This window comes from Typopeltis vanoorti, chromosome 19 (genome assembly GCF_054136105.1).
Source record: "Typopeltis vanoorti isolate ZY-2024b chromosome 19, IOZ_Tvanoo_1.0, whole genome shotgun sequence".
Lineage (NCBI taxonomy): Eukaryota > Metazoa > Arthropoda > Arachnida > Uropygi > Thelyphonidae > Typopeltis > Typopeltis vanoorti.
The window spans coordinates 8971184-8989909 of record NC_143567.1 but is presented as its reverse complement, the minus strand read 5'-3'; the positions used below and the strand labels follow the sequence as shown (position 1 = coordinate 8989909).

The 18726-nt window shown below is 35.1% G+C and overlaps 1 protein-coding gene across 1 annotated transcript in view; it reads left to right on the top strand.

Annotated features, from left to right (window-relative positions):
- Positions 1-18726, top strand: part of LOC150095842 (protein strawberry notch homolog 1-like) — a 447536-nt gene that overhangs the window by 264991 nt on the left and 163819 nt on the right. The window contains exon 18 of the mRNA XM_090408811.1: positions 16288-16423. Coding sequence (XP_090264937.1) covers positions 16288-16423 — 136 coding nt within the window. The remainder of the gene's footprint in view (positions 1-16287; positions 16424-18726) is intronic.

The window sequence follows — 18726 nt, the reverse complement described above, 5'->3', positions numbered from 1 at the left end:
CAGTCATACACCACTCTCCAAGCAAAAATTCTAGTCTACACATCCTTATCTACCACACTGTTACAAAACTTCCACACATAACTACATTACTCCTAGCATTTCTCTCTCTTTCTTCATCATGTATTGAAAGATTTTTGTTACTCTTACAGAACCCATTTAGTAAACTTATAAGCTTCCATCATGTCCCCTCTTTTCTGCCTATTAGCTAAACGTTGCAAACCACATACCTTCAATCTATTTTCAATATCTTGGTCACTCATCTCTGGACCCTCTCCACCACCTCGTCTCTAAAAAAACTGAGATGACAAAATCTGTGTTAAGATATGGCCATATCTTAACACTCCACCATATCACTCTCTGCTGTCAGCCACCCCACTACTACCCATACCACCAACTTCATATCCATTTGCTCTGACGCAATAGTTTTCAGCTTTCTTGTCAAATGCTTTGCAAAGTCCAGCAGCATTGTAGTGTAGCCATTTCCCATGTCTGATTCTGCTATCATTATTATAAAATGTCAGTAAATTACTATGGCAGGACCTACCTTTTTACACAGCCCATGCTATAAAGTATTCCTGAATTCTACCATTAATCAACCTTTCCCATACTTTAACCACCACTCCCAATGATATTAATTGGTCTGTAATTTGCCATTTCTGTCTTGGAGTCACATTTCTGTACATAAACTGTCTTACTCTCTTTCCATCTCTTAGAACCGTTCCAGAGCAGAGACACTCACTGGCCTACATGCCATCTAGTCCCACTGCTGTATTCACACTGATATATTTCAGTATGCTAAGCATCTCCTGTTCATCTACCCCAGTTCTCACATCTGACTTACAAAGTGATCGCTTAGTAACTGAACTGTTTCTTCTGCTTCTGCCAGTTTCTCCCCATCGGCATTGATTAAAGTCATGTTTCCATTCTTTTTGTTACTTACTACATAAGGGGGAGGGACTCCTTTGGTCTGCAAGGCTGATTTTCTCTCATATTCAGGTTTAGCCCTCCTTATCAAAATAATCATCCTTGTTGCCTTTGAGGATGTTTTTATGTAGGATATTTGCTATTTAGTGAAATCAGATTATCTTACATTATTTTTTATAGCGACAGCTGATTTTGAATAAATAAAAGGATTACTTTTAGTTCTATTATTTATCATGTATGTAAACATTTCCTAAATGTATAGCAAAAATGCATTATTTCTTGTAACTAGAAATGTTTATATAAGAAATCTTTGTGTATTTTGCAGTCCATCACAAACTCTTTGATTGTGATATTTATTTGTAAATCTTTATTGTTGTTTTTATAACATAAATTGTTTTTATTTTTATTGTTTTTATAAAAACTCTTTATTGTTTTTATTTTTATAACATAAGCTTTAGAGAAGAAAATATTGAACTTTCCAACAACTTTCACTTCATTAAAGAATTGCAGTCTTGTTTACAACAAGCGACTTGCATCTCTCTCTGCTATGTTGCTGACCGAGTCGGACAGTAGTGCACTTGTACAAATTATGTACTCCCAAAGAGGAAGTTGAATTAGTGAGAGAGAATAATAGAATAGCTGTTGCATTGATTAGAACAGAGAAGATGTTCTGAAAAGTTAGAAGTCCAGGGGAGAAATAGAGTTTAGAGGAATCTCAAGCCAGAAATCTGGAAAAGAGCATTATGAGGGAAACAGTTATCCAAAGATTAACCGATTAATTTATTTTAAATGAAGTTGAGTTGTGGCATCGATGAAAGTGATATATAGTTTCTCCCAAAACAATGGACAGTTCCTTTTGATACGTTATGCAGCAAATGTATTCTAGTTGGGTCTGTAAATCTGAAAGAGATTAATTCTTTTTTTTTCTTTTTGTGTTCATAGATAAGGAAGAAGGGAACTTTAAAATTATCTTTATTTCAAGGAAATGGAAGAGGAACTGATATTCCAGAGAAAATATTTAAGAAGAGATGTGTTCTTTCTCAAGAAAAGTTGTGCACAAATTATCTTTTTGCTTTCAAAGAAAAAAAAAAAATTTATGAGAAAGGAATTATATTTTAATGGCCATTATAGAGAGCAGAAGAAACTGTGCCTTATGAGTTTGAAGTTTGTATATTGTCGTCAGATACTGTGATCTTGAAGAGAAGACACGAATATTGTATGAAATTTGTGTTCTTTATGTCTATTGCTAAGTTTGTGGGCTTTTTCTCTTTAGGGGATAAGTTTTTTGTTTATAATGCAAATTTGTATATAGTGCTTGCAAACAAACATTTTACACACACTGTTAAAGAAATACTATAAATTTACACTAATATTAATATTAAAATAATAATTAAAATTTACAGTAATATAATTTCTTATAATTTTGCCTCTGAGGATGCTGATCTCTGACCTCCTGACCCTGGGTATGCAGTTTTATGCTACTTGCCTCAAACAATCTGCAACCACTTCCCATGCACTTTACATTCTTTCCCTGTAGTATTTTATGCCCAAGCTATGTCCTAAGTTTGTCATAATCCACTACTTTAAATTCCATATAAACTCATTTTTGACTGAGAATTCCACATTTAGCAACTTAGTAGCAGAACAAGGCTGCACAATTACTTTTTCAAATTAGAGGTATAGTGGCTAATATGAATTTATCCGATGTTATATCAGTTAATTATTCCTTTATAAATTCTGTTTTTATCTTGCCATGTGCACTTTCCTTCTGCTAATCTATGTTTCCCATAATAATTACTCAAACCCCCACCCTCCCCATTATCATGCTAATCTGCCAGTGCATGGTACATCCACATTTGTGTCTTAACCCCCCCCCCCAAGTCTATAGCAGCAATCAAAAACATATTTTGTTGGTTGCTGCTGCTAACCTCTATTCCTCTATTGCCAGATATCCTCAAATGAATCATTTTCCTCATTTATTTGTGCGAAGTTCTTCAGATATTATCAGTAATACCTTTCTTCCTATCTTATTCCCTCTTTCTAACTGAAAATATGATACCCCTTATGTGTAGGTAAATTTATCTTGTTATGGACTAAGTCATATAAATAAGTGTATTCACCCCCCACCCCCTCTCTCTCTCCTGTATATTTGGTGTTTCATTATACTAGACCAGTGATGGTGAACCTATGACACATGTGTCAGCACTGACACATTGAGTGTTTCAGGTGATACACCTTGGATGTTGAAAAATATTGGTATTCTGATGAAAAAACTAATTTCAATAATTTCAGTTTATTAAATTAATTGTATAATATGAATTCATAGATTGTATATCAACGTCCTATTAAATAAATAGCCTAATATGATATGTATAAGTAACCATCTATGATTAAGTAGTTAAATTTATAATGCATGTATGCAAGTGACACATCAACAACGTTAATATTTAAAAAAAAAAAAAAAGATGTTTGACACACCTGGGTAAAAAGGTTCGCCATCACTGTACTAGACACTTCAAAACTAAGTCTTTTTTTTTTTTTTTAAATAAATTTCAAACTGAAATATATGTAGTGGAGTAGAGTGCCTTCTCACGATGAATCCTTGGAGGTCTTGTGTCATAATAATAATAAAAAAATATTTTTATATTTTATCAATAAAGTGCATGTGTGTGTGTGTGCACATGCACACACACAAATTCTTAAAATATTGGGTCAATTCTGTTCTGATATTAATTTGCAGAGTGTCTTCTAAGACAAAATAAGTTAGGAAATTCAGCAGATGAATTTAACATGCACGAAATTATAATTATCAATAGATTGGTGACTTCTTTGGTCCTTGAAATTCAAAATATACTTTTCAGCATAGTTCCCTAGTAATCTGAATTTGTAGTGGAGTTTCAAGAGAAACAGAAAAACATTCGCTGCTGCTGTTCTTCCCACTTACACACACAAAAAAAAATGGCAGCTCTTTCCTATATCTTGTAATTTGCTTTATTGTAAGCGTATTCAGTTTCTGCTTAAAGCAATTATCAAAACATTAATTATTGCATAGGCCTGAAGTGTCCAGTGTTGAAACAGAATACAACTATTTTTTGAATATTACTATGCTTTGTCCTTGTGGTTAGTCTAGTGCAGCGATCAGCAACCTTTTTGGAGTGAAGAGCCATTTTTAAAATTATATATGTTAAAAAAAATTTAGGGAGCCACACAGTGATGAGCAACCAATGGTCAGCAGGCTGCATGCAGTCCACGAGCTTCGTTTTGTACGGCAGAATTAGTATATTTTATTTAATTAAGAATCTATTTTATGAATGTTGATTTTTACGTGTGGATTTATTTATGGAGGTTAAAATATTAAAATATACTTAAATAATGGAAAATAAATTAATACTTTCTTATCAAAGAAAAAGAAAATATTCTTTATGCAGATCGAACCGAGTATTTGATTTACTATTTAATTGCTCATCACTGCTTTAAATTTAGAAACTACATTGAAAAATATTATTTATTCAGTTTTTTTTTTTTTTTTTTTTAAAGTAACACATTATCATACTTGTAAAACACAGGGGTGGCATGTCACATGAAATTATATAATATTTTTAAATAATAAATAATAAAACAAAGATTTCCTCTTCCTTACAAAACCATATGTATAAAATCCAATAACATACCTATTTCTTTAATTTAAAATATCTTAGTGCGACTTTTCCTGTTGAACTTCTTGGGATAGTTTCTCAATATGCAGCTAATACGCCGTAAATTTCATTTTCAAACATGACGAAAGACTCAACTTACTTTTAATAAAATTCATATTAGAAAATATTTGCGGGGGTGCTTAAGGGTCAAAGCTGTATAACTGAGAGGAGACCTCCACATAGCCTTTAAAGGAATGCGGAGAACCGACCAGGGCTTCTGACCTAATGTCCAATCCTCACCTTCTCGTGGTGCACCCTGTTGGGTATCTACTTGGATACTGAACGAACGAGGATGGGCTGGCAATTTGGGATTTAGCCGACCAAATTGTATTCTTATTGGTTAAACCAAAATAAAAAATGATGGTACAACATGACAAAATTTCATGCCGGCTGGGGTGTCGCCCGGTTAAACAAGGCCCCCGTTGTTTTCGCCAGGGAACCAGGGCGAACAGCGAAAAGTCAGCTACTGGAACAAATCTGAAAACAAACCCCAACTCAACATCACCAGAGTTAAAGATCGGTACTATCAACGTAAGAAGCCTGAATGGCAAAGAAATGGAGCTAGCTGAGGAATTAGATAAGTACCAGATCGACATAATAGGGGTGACTGAAACAAAAAAGACCAAAACTGGTAAGATCTTTCTGAGCAATAAATATAAAATGTTATATTCAGGCAATGACAATCAAGGAAAAGAAGGAGTAGCCATAGTATTCAACACAAAATACGAGGCTAATCTTCTTGAATGGCAGTCAGTCTCAAGTAGAGTAATGTGGGCAAATATGAGAATGGGGAACTGGACAATGAGACTTATTTGTGCCTATGGTCCCACAGAAGGTTCTACTAAGGTAGAAGTGGAGGAATTTTTTGAGGCTTTAGAAAAAGCAACTGACACAATGAAAAAGGAAAAGTTGGTCCTTGCTGGGGATCTAAAGAGCAGAGTAGGAAATGATTGTGAGACATATAAAAATAATTTGGGAAAATTTGGAGAAAATAGCAAAGCTAATAATAATGGCAAATCTCTGTTGGATTTCTGCTCAGGACATGGACTGGTTATTACTAACACCATGTTCCAACATAAAAATGTGCACAAATTCACATGGAGAGAAGAGGCTAGGAATAAGAAAAGTCTCATTGACTATGTTATTGTTGATAGTGATGTTTTCTCCCTGGTGCAGGACACCAGAGTGTACAGAGGATTTGAAATTGGAAGTGATCACTATTTAGTCTTGAGCAGGATAAAATTGAATTTCATATTGAAAAGAATAACATGTAAGAAAGTTTTAAAGCGAATAAAAGTTGAGCAGCTCTCAGATGTGAACTGTAGACTAAAATACAGAAAGATTATTGAAAAGAAAATGAAAGAGTTTGAGAACAGGAATCAAACCTTGGAGATTCAGTGGCAAACTCTGAAGGAAACATTGATTGATTCTGCCAGAGAGGCATGTGGTGAGGTTGTGTGCAAGGATAAAAAAATCAGAACTCCCTGGTGGACACAGGAAGTTAAAGAGGCAGTGAAGGAAAAGAAGAAAGCATGTCAAAAGTTCCTGGCAAATAAGTCGGATTTTACTCTTACAGAATACAGAGACAAATGTAAGAAAGCTGAACAGTGTGTAAAACTAGCTAAACAAAAGTCATGGGAGGACTTTGGCAAGAATATAGAAAATAAATATCAAGAAGGTGGCAAAATATTCTGGAGGTTGTTGAAGAAGCTTAGGAATGGAGGAAAGAGTGCTGTAAAAGGAATTAGAGATGATAAAGGTGAAATGAAAACAGGAGAAAAAGATATCCTTGAAGTATGGAGTAATTACTTTGAAAAACTGCTAAATGAAACAAGCAGTGATGACAGCACAGTTATAAAAAACACTGACCAGGCATGCAGTCAGGAATACATATCCATACTTGAAGTAGAAAAAGCCATCAAAGGCTTGAAATGTGGAAAGGCAGCAGGAGTAGATGATATTCGACCAGAAATGCTGAAGTATGGTGGTATAAGAGTCTTACAGTGGCTGCACTGCATAGTTCAGAAAGTCTGGACAGAGGGACGAATTCCCGATGATTGGAGTAGAGCTCTCATAGTACCCATATATAAAAAGGGAAATAAAACTGAATGTGAGAATTACAGAGGTATTTCCCTACTGAATGTTCCTGGCAAGATCTATGCAAGTATACTTGAGAAACGGTTGAGAAGAATTGTGGAAGAAATGCTTGGTGAAGAACAAGCTGGATTCAGGCCAAATAGAGGCTGTCAGGATCAGATCTTCACTTTACGACAAATAGTCGAGAAAGCATGGGAATATAACAAAGATCTGTATTTAAGTTTTGTCGATTTGGAAAAGGCATATGACAAGGTGCCAAGAGAGAAGCTATTCAATACGCTACAGTTATATGGTGTCAATGGGGCATTATATCAAGCAATACTTAGTCTTTATTTGAGTTGTGAGTCAGCAGTTAGAATTGAAAGAAGTACAGGAAGATGGTTTAATGTTAAATCTGGTGTGAGACAAGGATGTACATTATCCCCTCTGTTATTCATTATCTATATGGATCACATTATGAAGGAATGTGGTATTAAACCTGATATCAAAATTGGAGATGTTAATGTCAGGTCTTTGCTTTATGCGGATGATGTTATACTTCTAAATAAATCCGCTACAAGTCTGCAAGATTCTCTGACTAAATTGAATAGCTGTTGTAATAGATATGGTATGACGGTCAGCAATAAAAAGACAAAGACAATGAAAATAGGCAGAATCATTGAAAATGTCAACTGTGTTGTGAATGGAGAACCTGTGGAACAAGTAAAACATTTCAGCTACTTAGGCACAATTTTTACTGAAGATGGTAAACTAAATAAAGAAATAGACAACAGAATCAGCAAAGCTGGTATCGTGGGAAGTCAATTGAATAAATTCATATGGAATAGAAAGAAATTAGTCGGAACACTAAATTAGCTGTATACAAGACTGTGTTCAAACCAATTTTAACTTATGGATCTGAGAGCTGGGTCAGAAGTAAAACACTTGACCAAAGACTAGGGACCACAGATATGAGAGTCCTGAGAAAGATTAGAGACGTGAACAGATGGCATCAGTGGCAATATCATATTAAAAATGAGTATATTAGGAAAGAACTTGACATTGTCAGCATCCAGGAATGCGTTAGCAGAGCTAATCTCAGATGGTATGGTCACTTAAATAGAATGGGAGAGGAAAGATTAGCAAAACAAGTGTTCTCTGCCAGGTTGGCAGGAAAACGACCCAGAGGAAGACCAAGATATAGGTGGATTGATACGGTACAAAGTGCCTTAGACGATAGAAATATAAGATCTGATAATGTTGGAGTCTTGACAAGTAACAGACTGATTTGGAGGAATATTGTAGATAGGAAGTTAGTAATGATGTAATTTTTTCATGTAGTACTGTCATATCCTGTACACCCCTTGAGGGTACATGGCAGGAATTTGATGATGATGATGATGATGAAATATTTGCTCACAGAAACATGTCAATCCGAAAATCAATAGAAGTCCAAATGCCTATGTTTTTATCTGAATGTAAGTGTCTGGTAAACAATTCAATGTGTCAAATACAATCTGATCTTGCTTTTTAAGGTCTTCTATTTCAGACCATTTCTGTTGTATTGTAAGGGTAGATTTTTGTCTTTCCAACTCCTCCAGGTCAGTTTCAAGATTTCTAAATTTTGAATTCCACAAATTCTTGGCTTTCAGGTCCTCTAACTCAAGTTGAAATGCAGCCTCATGAATTCCAGAAAAAGGTGAAAAATTTAATTCAACAGATTTAATTTCAAGTGGTCGCAATAAAAATGGCATAGTTGCCTTGTTCTTTCTCATTATCAAATTCCATGTACCCTCACGGGATGTACAGGATATGATAGTACTACATGAAAAATTTACATCATTACTAAATTTCCTATCTACAATTTTCCTCCAAATCAGTCTGTTACTTGCCAAGACTCCAACATTATCAGATCTTATATTTCTATCGTCTGAGGCACTTTGTACCGTATCAATCCACCTATGTCTTGGTCTTCCTGGCAGAGAACACTTGTTTTGTTAAACTTTCCTTGCCCATTCTGTTTAAGTGACCATATCACCTGAGATTAGCTCTGCTAACTCATTCCTGGATGCTGACAATGTCAAGTTCTTTCCTAATATCCTCGTTTTTAATATGATATTGCCATTGATGCCATCTGTTCACGCCTCTAATCTTTCTCAGGACTCTCATATCTGCGGGCTCTAGTCTTTGGTCAAGTGTTTTACATCTGACCCAGCTCTCAGATCCATAAGTTAAAACTGGTTTGAACACTGTCTTGTATACAGCTAATTTAGTGTTGCAACTAATTTCTCTCTTATTCCGTATGAATTTATTCAATTGACTTCCTACCATACCAGCTTTGTTGATTCTGTTGTCTATTTCAATATTTAATTTACCATCTTCACTAAAAATCGTGCCTAAGTAGCTGAAATGTTTTACTTGTTCCACAGGTTCCCCATTCAAAACACAGTTGACATTTTCAACAATTCTACCAATTTTCATTGTTTTTGTCTTTTTAATGCTGACCTTCATATCATATCTATTACAACAGTTATTCAATTTATTCAGGGAATCTTGCAAACTTGAAGCAGATTTATTTAGAAGTATAACATTGTCTGTATAAAGCAAAGAGCTGACATTAACATCTCCAATTCTGATATCATGTTTAATACCACTTTCCTTCATAATGTGATCCATATAGATAATGAATAACATAGGGGATAAAGTACATCCTTGTCTCACACCAGATTTAACATTAAACCATCTTCCTGTACTTCCTTCAATTCTAACTGCTGACTTGCAACTGAAATAAAGACTAAGTATTGCTTGATATAATGCCCCATTGACATCTTATAACTGTAGCGTATTGAATAGCTTCTATCTTGGCACCTTGTCGTATGCCTTTTCCAGATCGAAAAACTTATATAGAGATCTTTGTTATATTCCCATGCTTTCTCAACTAATTGTCGTAAAGTGAAGATCTGATCCTGACAGCCTCTATTTGGCCTGAATCTAGCTCGTTCTTCACCAAGCTTTTCTTCCACAATAGTTTCTCAAGTATACTTGCATTGATCTTGCCCAGGAACACTCAGTAGGGAAATACCTCTGTAATTCTCAAATTCAGTTTTATTTCCCTTTTTATATATGGGTACTATTAGAGCTCTGCTCCATTCATGAGGAATTCGTCCCTCTGTCCAGACTTTCTGAATTATACTGTGCAGCCACTGTAAGACTTTTATACCACCATTGTTGTCTTTCCACATTTCAAACCTTTGATTGTTTTTTCTACTTAAAGTATGGATATGTATTTCTGACTGTATGCCTGTTGAGTGTTTTTTACCACTGTGCTATCACTGCTTGTTTCTTTTGGCAATTTTTCGAAGTAATTACTCCATACTTCAAGGATATCTTTTTCTCCCGTTTTCATGTCATCTTTATCATCTCTAACTCCTTTTGCAGTACTCTTTTCTCCATTTCTAAGCTTCTTCAACAACCTCCAGAATATGTGACCACCTTCTTGATGTTTATTTTCTATTTTCTTGCCAAATCCTCCCATGACTTTTGTTTAGCTAGTTTTACACAGTGTTTTGCTTTCTTACATTTGTCTCTGTATTCCCTAAGAGCAAAAGCTGACTTATTTGCCAGGAACGTTTGATATGCTTTCTTCTTTTCCTTCACTGCCTCTTTAACTTCCTGTGTCCACCAAGGAGTTCTGATTTTTCTGTCCTTGCAGACAACCTCACCACATGCCTCTCTGACTGAATCAACCAGGGTTTTCTTCAATGTTTGCCACTGAATCTCGAAGGTGTAGTTCCTGTTCTCAAACTCTTTCATTTTTTCTTCAATACTCTTTGTGTATTTTAGTCTACAGTTCACATCTGAGAGCTGCTCAACTTTTATTCGCTTTAAAACTTTCTTACGTGTTATTCTTTTCAATTTGAAATTCAATTTTTCCTGCTCAAGACTAAATAGTGATCACTTCCGATTTCTAATCCTCTGTACACTCTGGTGTCCTGCACCAGGGAGAAAACATCACTATCAACAGTATGAGACGTTTCTTATTTCTTGCCTCTTCTCTCTGTGTGAATTAGTGCATATTTTTATGTTGGAACATGGTGTTAGTAATAACCAGTCTGTGTCCTGAGCAAAAATCCAACAAATATTTGCCATTTTTATTAGCTTTTCTCTTTTCTCCAAATTTTCCCAATATATTTTTGTATATCTGACAATCATTTCCTACTCTGCTATTTAGATCCCCAACAAGAACCAACTTTTCCTTTTTCATTGTGTCAGATGCTTTCTCTAAAGCATTAAAAAATTCCTCCACTTCTACCTTAGTAGAACCTTCCATAGGACCATAGGCACAAATAAGTCTCGTTGTCCAATTCCCCATTCTGATATTTGCCCACATCACTCTTACTTGAGACTGCCTGCCATTCAAGAAGATTAGCCTCATATTTAGTGTTGAATACAATGGGTATTCCTTCTTTTCCTTGATTGTCATTGCCTGTATATAACATTTTGTATTTATTGCTCAGGAAGATCTCACGAGTTTTTGTCTTTTTTGTTTCAGTCACCCGTGTTATGTCGATCTGGTACTTATCTAATTCCTCAGCTAGTTCCATTTCTTTGCCATTCGGGCTTCTTATGTTGATAGTACCGATCTTTAACTCTGGTGATGTTGAGTTTGGGTGTGCTTTCAGATTTGTTCCAGTAGCTGACTTTTCGCTGTTCGCCCTGCTTCCCTGGTGAAAACAATGGGGGCCTTGTTTAACCGAGTGACGCCCCAGCCGGCATGAAATTTTGTCATGTACCATCATTTTGTATATTGGTTTAAGCCAATAAGAATACAGTTTGGTCGGCTAAATCCCAAATTGCCAGCCCATCCTCGTTCGTTTAGTATCTAGGTAGATACCCAAAGGGTACACCACAAGGAGATTAGGATTGGACATTAGGTCAGAAGCCCTGGTCGGTTCTCCGCATTCCTTTTAAGGCTATGTGAAGGTCTCCTCTCAGTTATACAGCATTGACCCTTAAGCACCCCTTGTTCTTTCTAAACTCCTCAAATCTCCCATTAAATTCAGATTGTATATTTATCGCAATTTATTTGAAAAAGGTTAAGTTTATGGAATTATTATCAGCTTGTTCTTGTTGATATTTCTTCAACGTAGGAAAATGTAACAATGTGCCTTTCTCTAAGTCTATTGCAAACAAATATAATTTTTGTTCAAATGAAATCACTTCTAAAAGCAAAACTGATGTATATCCCGTTCCCTGTAGTTTCTTATTTAGTGCGTCTAAATGGGAAGTCATATCCAACATAAAGTAGAACGTTTGTAACCAATGAGTATCTTCTAACTGTGCATATTGAAGGTCTTTTTGTCTTAGAAACAATTTAACCTCTCCAAGGCAGGTGGCAAATTGCATCAACACCGCATCTCTGGAAAGCCATCTTATTCTGTTATGTAAAAGAAGATCAGAATATTCGCAACTGATTTCTTTAAAAAGTTCACAAAATTGTCGATGATGTAGCGGTCATGCCATTATTTTGTTGCAACCAAATCCATCACTACTGTTATCTCTTTTGGAAAAGTTTGTGCACAAAGTATCACTTGATTAATTATGCAGTGAAAGGAAAACACGTCATGCAAAATTTGTTTTTTAAATAAACTAAACTTTTTTTTGTACCTTTCATGCTCGGCACCCCATTGGTTGCAATAGATATTATTTTGTTAATGTTAATACTCTTACTTTTCAAGCAAGTGGTAACAGCAGATTCAATGTCTTCTCCACGAGTTTGTCCTGTTAGTGGCAGTATATCGAGTAATTCTTCCTGAGGTCCTTGAGAGTTTACGTATCTACAAATAAGTACAATCTGTGCAATGTCATCTACATTGCATGATTTGTCACAGGCAATGGAGAATCCTGGTGTTGAATTTAGATCTGTAACCTGCTGATTTGTTATATCTTCTGCGATTCGTATAGATCTGACCCTTATAATCTTAGTAGATAATGGCATGTCTTTTATTTTTGTAATTATTTCCGCTTTGTTTTTAAAATTACAGAAGAGAAATTCGGACATATTAATAAAACATTCTTTCACATATTTGCCGCCCATAAAGGTTTTCCTCGTTTAACAACTTCTCGAGCAGCCACAAAACTAGCAAGAGTTGTATTTCTTGATACTTTTATCCATTTGGAAAATGAACATTTAGTTGGGTTTACTTTGCGTTGCAGCTCTTCTACTGCCTTTTTTTTTTGTTTCATCTCCCCATGAATATGCTTTGTCAAATGTATCGTGTTTATTTAAAAAATGTCTTTGTATAAGATTTTTTATTGTTTGAAAGCCTTTCATGGCATATTAAACTCATTGGAAATCCTGCTGTATTTGCTACAAATGCGTAAGCTTCGGTCCATTTACTTTTAAACTCCCGATTTTCTTCTTCTATCTTTTTCTTCTTTGCTGACATTTTAAATACTATAAAAATATTTTTATTTTGTTAATATTTAATTTAATGTTATAATATTCACATTACCTAACACAATCACCAGTAAATGAAAGCACTGCAATGTCCGCTACAAAACCTTTACTTATATTAACAAAGTGAGCAGATTTACAGACCACATTTGCACTATATGAGAAGATAATAGGTGCGTTCAGACAGACAAGTGCTAATAACAAGTGCTAGGCTAGCACAAATACATGTGCCAGCCTAGCATGACATATTTGGTTTAATAAATTAAAACAACATAAAACATAACTTAATTTTAATTATTTAATTAAAACTCATGATTTTGTATTGCAAGTGTTATGTTTCTCATCGTATAAAATAATTAACACAGTCCATCGTAGTAATTCTTACTACCGTATCATGAATCAAATCAGAAAGATTATTTCTTTCCATTCCCGAAGACAAAACCTCACATAAGATTTTATCTTCGAAAAAATGTTTTCTACGGGATTAAGCACGTACGAATATGGTGAAAGTAATTTTAATTGGCATGAATAATTAAAACAAATATTTGACAAATCAGTGGGTTTATGAATTCCTGCATTACCCATGATAATCCAAGACGATTGTAAAGAAGGTTTATCGCGTATGATTTCAAAGAGTTCAAACATGAAAGTATTAAATTTTTTAGCATTGCATGTACTGTTTTCAATTGTAAAATATCCTTGACTTAATGTAAAATGTTCTTAATTTATTGCAAATGTTACATTTAGGATTTTTAGTTTCTAATTTAATAAATAACATTCATTTTGCATTATTCAAAAATAGATTGTTTAATAACGAAAAGAGCCACAATTATTCATTCAAAGATCCGTATGCGACTCCAGAGCTGCAGGTTGCCGACAGTTGGCCCACACCCAATCAATTTCCATTGATTGGGTGTGGGCAGCAGGGTGCCCCCCCCAGTTTATCTGGGGGTTTTCGATCCTGCAAGCAAGCAAACCACCTCCATGAACACACAGGCTACAGTCAAAGGATACCTCCAGGAATGAGGAGTAATCAACCTATTCCGTAGGATTTTGGTTCTGAATGCCTACACAGTAAAAAGTGTAGGTCTATGCAAGAGCATAAATTAGGAATTAGGAATTACTGTGCTTTATTTGACAGCTCTCAAGTTTTTAATGGTACTTGTGACATAATAAAAATTATTAGATAATGACAGCATTATATGCAAAAAAAAAATAAAGTTGGGGAAGGGCTATGCTATTGCATGTTATGTATGAGACTTCTAAATCTTGGCAACAGACAGACAGTCATTCCACTTTAAGTTTGGGTGGTGTTGCTTTAACAAAGGAGTTAGATCTAGCATACTCTTGTGTAGTGTCATGTAGCTTGTGTCTTGTTCATGTGTGTTTCCTGATGATGACCTTGATATAGAGATCGAAGTATCAAGTGTTACTTTCTTAATTTGAAGTAAAGTAATTGCTCCAAAACACATGTTTTGTCTACATAAATTCTACACAATGGATCGATGATCTTGTTAATTCTCTTTGCTGCTGCTAAATGAAGAACTGTTTCCATCAGTTACTAATCCTAGGTGTGGTTGGGCTTAACAGCCTCACTTGTCATCTGTCAATAGTAATCCTGCTGCTCATTCTTCTTACAACAGAATATCATTTTGAAAAACAAAACTTTATCAACATAAAAATAGTTGCATACATCTTTCATGCTGCTTTTAATTAACCAAACTAACAATGACATCTGTAAACAAAATCATGTAAAGATGTTTAAATGAATTTAAAAGTCTTTAGAACATTATTTTCCTCTAACTATATCATGTTCTGTAGACTGTCTTACTGATGCTGATGATTTTTTTGGTCAAGTCAAGCTGTCCAATGTCAAAATTTCCTCTTTATTTCTGATGCTTCTGGGCATTCATATGCATGTATTTTATCATTCCTCTGGACCCACAATTACCCTTGTGTGATGTAATTATCAACCCATTCAGATTTGAAACCTATGAAACTGCTTTCGGCAGTGCATGATCATTTCTGTACTAATACTCATTTGTATTGTAGGGAGTGACTGACCCCTCCCCATCACCTCTAGTTTTCCTGATTTTGCACTTTCAACCTCTCAGTGAACAATTTCTCCAAACATATTGTTCCAGAACCATTCAAATTCAGGCCATCATACATTACAGGTCCTTTCATCCATCAAATTCACTCCATAAATCTATAAACTGTACACCATTCTTTTTGCACAATCTTCTCATTAACTTATTAGCAATTGTGGTCCTTCTCAGTTCAATACAATCATACTATGGCAGCAGATTTACAATCCTTATACTTTCTTGCTTTTCTGATTCACTTATTCCAGCAAGAAATATTTTATCTTGACAAAATAGAGTAAGCCAAAATTAACTAAGAATGAGAACATGCCCAAACAGTTAAGCAAACTAACAAAGGAAATCATTTGAGACTGCTAAGAATGAATGCAGTTATTTGATGGTCAGAAATTAAAAAGCAAAAAATTAAAATTAAGTATATTACTCAATCAGCACTTTCACAATGTCCTTTAGATGAAAAGACCTGAGTTTGAATCCTATCCAAGACATGAAGAACCGTTAAAAGGCCTTTTCAACTGAAACTGAATTAGTCCATCTCACATCAAGGTGATATTTTCTTCCTGGAAACTCAAAAAATCCAGAGAGTACATGCAATTAAAGAGATTGTAGTCTGTGCAGGTAAAATTAACCAACTTATCATAACTTTAGATTTCTGTGAAGCCAAGTTACTTTACTTGACAGGTGAAGTAGCTTTGCTATTGAGCTTTATGTATTAAGGAGAAGATGAGACTTTTACCTCATCTTCTGATGAGGTAAAAAAAATGCAGACATCACATCATTATTAATACACATTAAAGTATAACTTTAATGTGCATTCTTGTCTTCAAAATATAAAATGTATTATGTTCCATATCCACCCAGTTGGCTTAGGTTTGTTTCATGTGTTATTCTTTTAACCTTAAGTAGAAACTGCCAAACAATACTTGGTAGTGCAGATGGTTTGAATAATAAAATTTAATATATAAATAATGGGAAGAAAACTTATTAAATGCACTTGTTTTTACTTATTACATTGGAATTCCATTCTCCATAGAGAATTGCTATAATATCTGAAGCAGCTAGCTCTGGAATTTCCCTGCAATCAGATCGTAGAGTTAAAAACCAAGCAAGGAGAGTTCATATTACACTCGAACTGCCATGGAGTGCAGACAGAGCGATTCAACAGTTTGGTGAGTTAATTTTTCCCCACTTCTAAACACCAGAAACTAAAAATAAGATTTTTTTTTTTTTTTTTACATATTTTTTTTTAACTGAGAATTTGGGTTATCTTAAATAGAATAGCAAATATCTGTTATTTGATGTTTGGTTAGCATTACTACTGATCTTTATTATTGTTATCAGACAGCTACAGGGAGTCAATGACTCATTGAGAGAGGCCATACTTCAACCACATGGACCAGCTGTCATACCCTCTCATCACTTTATTCACACTAGATCCACTCATCACCTTAACAAGCAAATTGTTCTGTTTACTCACTGCCCAATGAGGGAAAAATCACGCTGTCACCCTTGTTCTCTCTGCACCTTCCATATAACAGCAAAACTCAATTAACCATTGTCTTATAATATTCTTTCAGAAGTGTTCCCTTTATCCAAAACTCAGCTATAACATGATTATAAAAAAATGTAATCAAACTGCTCAGACATGACCTCCCATTATGAAACCCATGCTGTTCTTTGCAAATTGTAGCTTGTCTGTGAACCCATTTTTGTATGTGAGTTTTTACTAGCTTCTGTGATCTTCAGTTCTGTTGCAGAGAAACTGATGGGATAGTAGTTGGACATTACTGTTAGCATCACGTTTGTACAGCAGGGCTATCATACATTATTTCCATTATTTCCATTCCTGTGAGATATTTCTTGAGCTGAGACTCAAGTTATAGAAACATTTCAAGGACCTATCCAATTTGGCTAAACATACCTTTAGTGTATATGCTGATATCCCCCCTATTTGACAAATTATTATCCAGGTTAAGTAACAGCTTAATGTCATATGCAATCCTTACAATACTTGCAGTGCACCCTCCGAACTTCATTCCACTGTCAACCCCCCCCCCCTCAAAATCATGAATCTTATCCATATCCTAATGCAGTTTCCTCGGTTCAGTACACAGCCTTATATCTCTTCACTACAAATTGCAACACTTTGTACTCGTTAAAACTATACCCCATTCATTCATCTAAAATAAAAAGTCTATTCAAATCTTCCTGAAAGGAATTGGCAATATCCTTATAATTCTTTCCAAATTTGCATCATCAGTGAACAACTGAAGATCTGTAGTTATGCCACATGAAATGTTATTAATCTCCAGAGAGTCAGAGACTCATTGAAGAAGGCCACATACTACACGATCGGTTATCATACTTATTCTTGAATTCATTCACAGTGCTTGCACACATGACATCCAATGGCAATCCATTCCAATCAATCACCACCCTATGAGAAAAAAAAGCTAACCCACACCCCCTTCTTAGAAGCATTCCTTCATAGCTTTCAAAGATGTCCTCTTGTCCTTTGCTAACCCTCCATAAAATGAAAAATTCCATCAACTGAAATCCTGTATGACCCTTTCAGAAGTTTGTAAGTCTCAATCATATCACTCCCCCTTTCTCCTGTCTGCAATCTGTCTTCATAATCAGTATTCCACAACCTTATATTATTTTTAACACTCTGCTTTGCACGCTCTCTACTGTATCAGAATCACAACAGAAACCAGGAGACCAGACATGCTCATAATAGTCCAAGTGAGGTCTTATCAAGGCCTTATAAAGATGCAAAATGACATCCTTATCTTTACATGTTCATTTTCATTTCAACATTGCAATTATCTTTTAGTTGTATTTGTAATCTTTGCTACACGGCCCCTGAACTTCAACTTGCTATCTACTTAACACTCAAGACCCCTAGCCTGATCAGGTTCTTCTATCATAATCCCACCAATATGATACGACATTGGATATCTAATCACGCCAAAGTGCATTTACTGACATTGAACTGTGACATCCATTTTCTCATTCCCACAATCGCAGCCTTTTCAAATCATTCTGCAAGTACTACATATCAGCAGCATTTCTGATTCCCTACCTATCTTTACATCATCAGCAAATACCTGTATGTCACCTGTCAAATCTTTCCCAATATCATTGATGTACAGATTGAATAAAAGTGGACCAAGAACTCCTTATGGTACACCACTTTTTTTTTTTTTAATCTTTGTACTGGTTATGGGCAGTACTACCCTTACATCTCGTCTAAACTTGATATAGGCCTAAGCCTTTACAAGTGTTTTACCCCTATGCCTGTTCTAGTTATCATTTTAATCAATCTCTGGTGGATTCATTGTAGTGACTCATTGTACTACAATGAGTCACTACAATTAACTACAAGACTGACTTCAGGGCACACTGGTGACTCAAGCGCCACCAGTGTGCTCTCAAGGAAAGAACTTTTATATCCTTCTGTGTAAGCCCA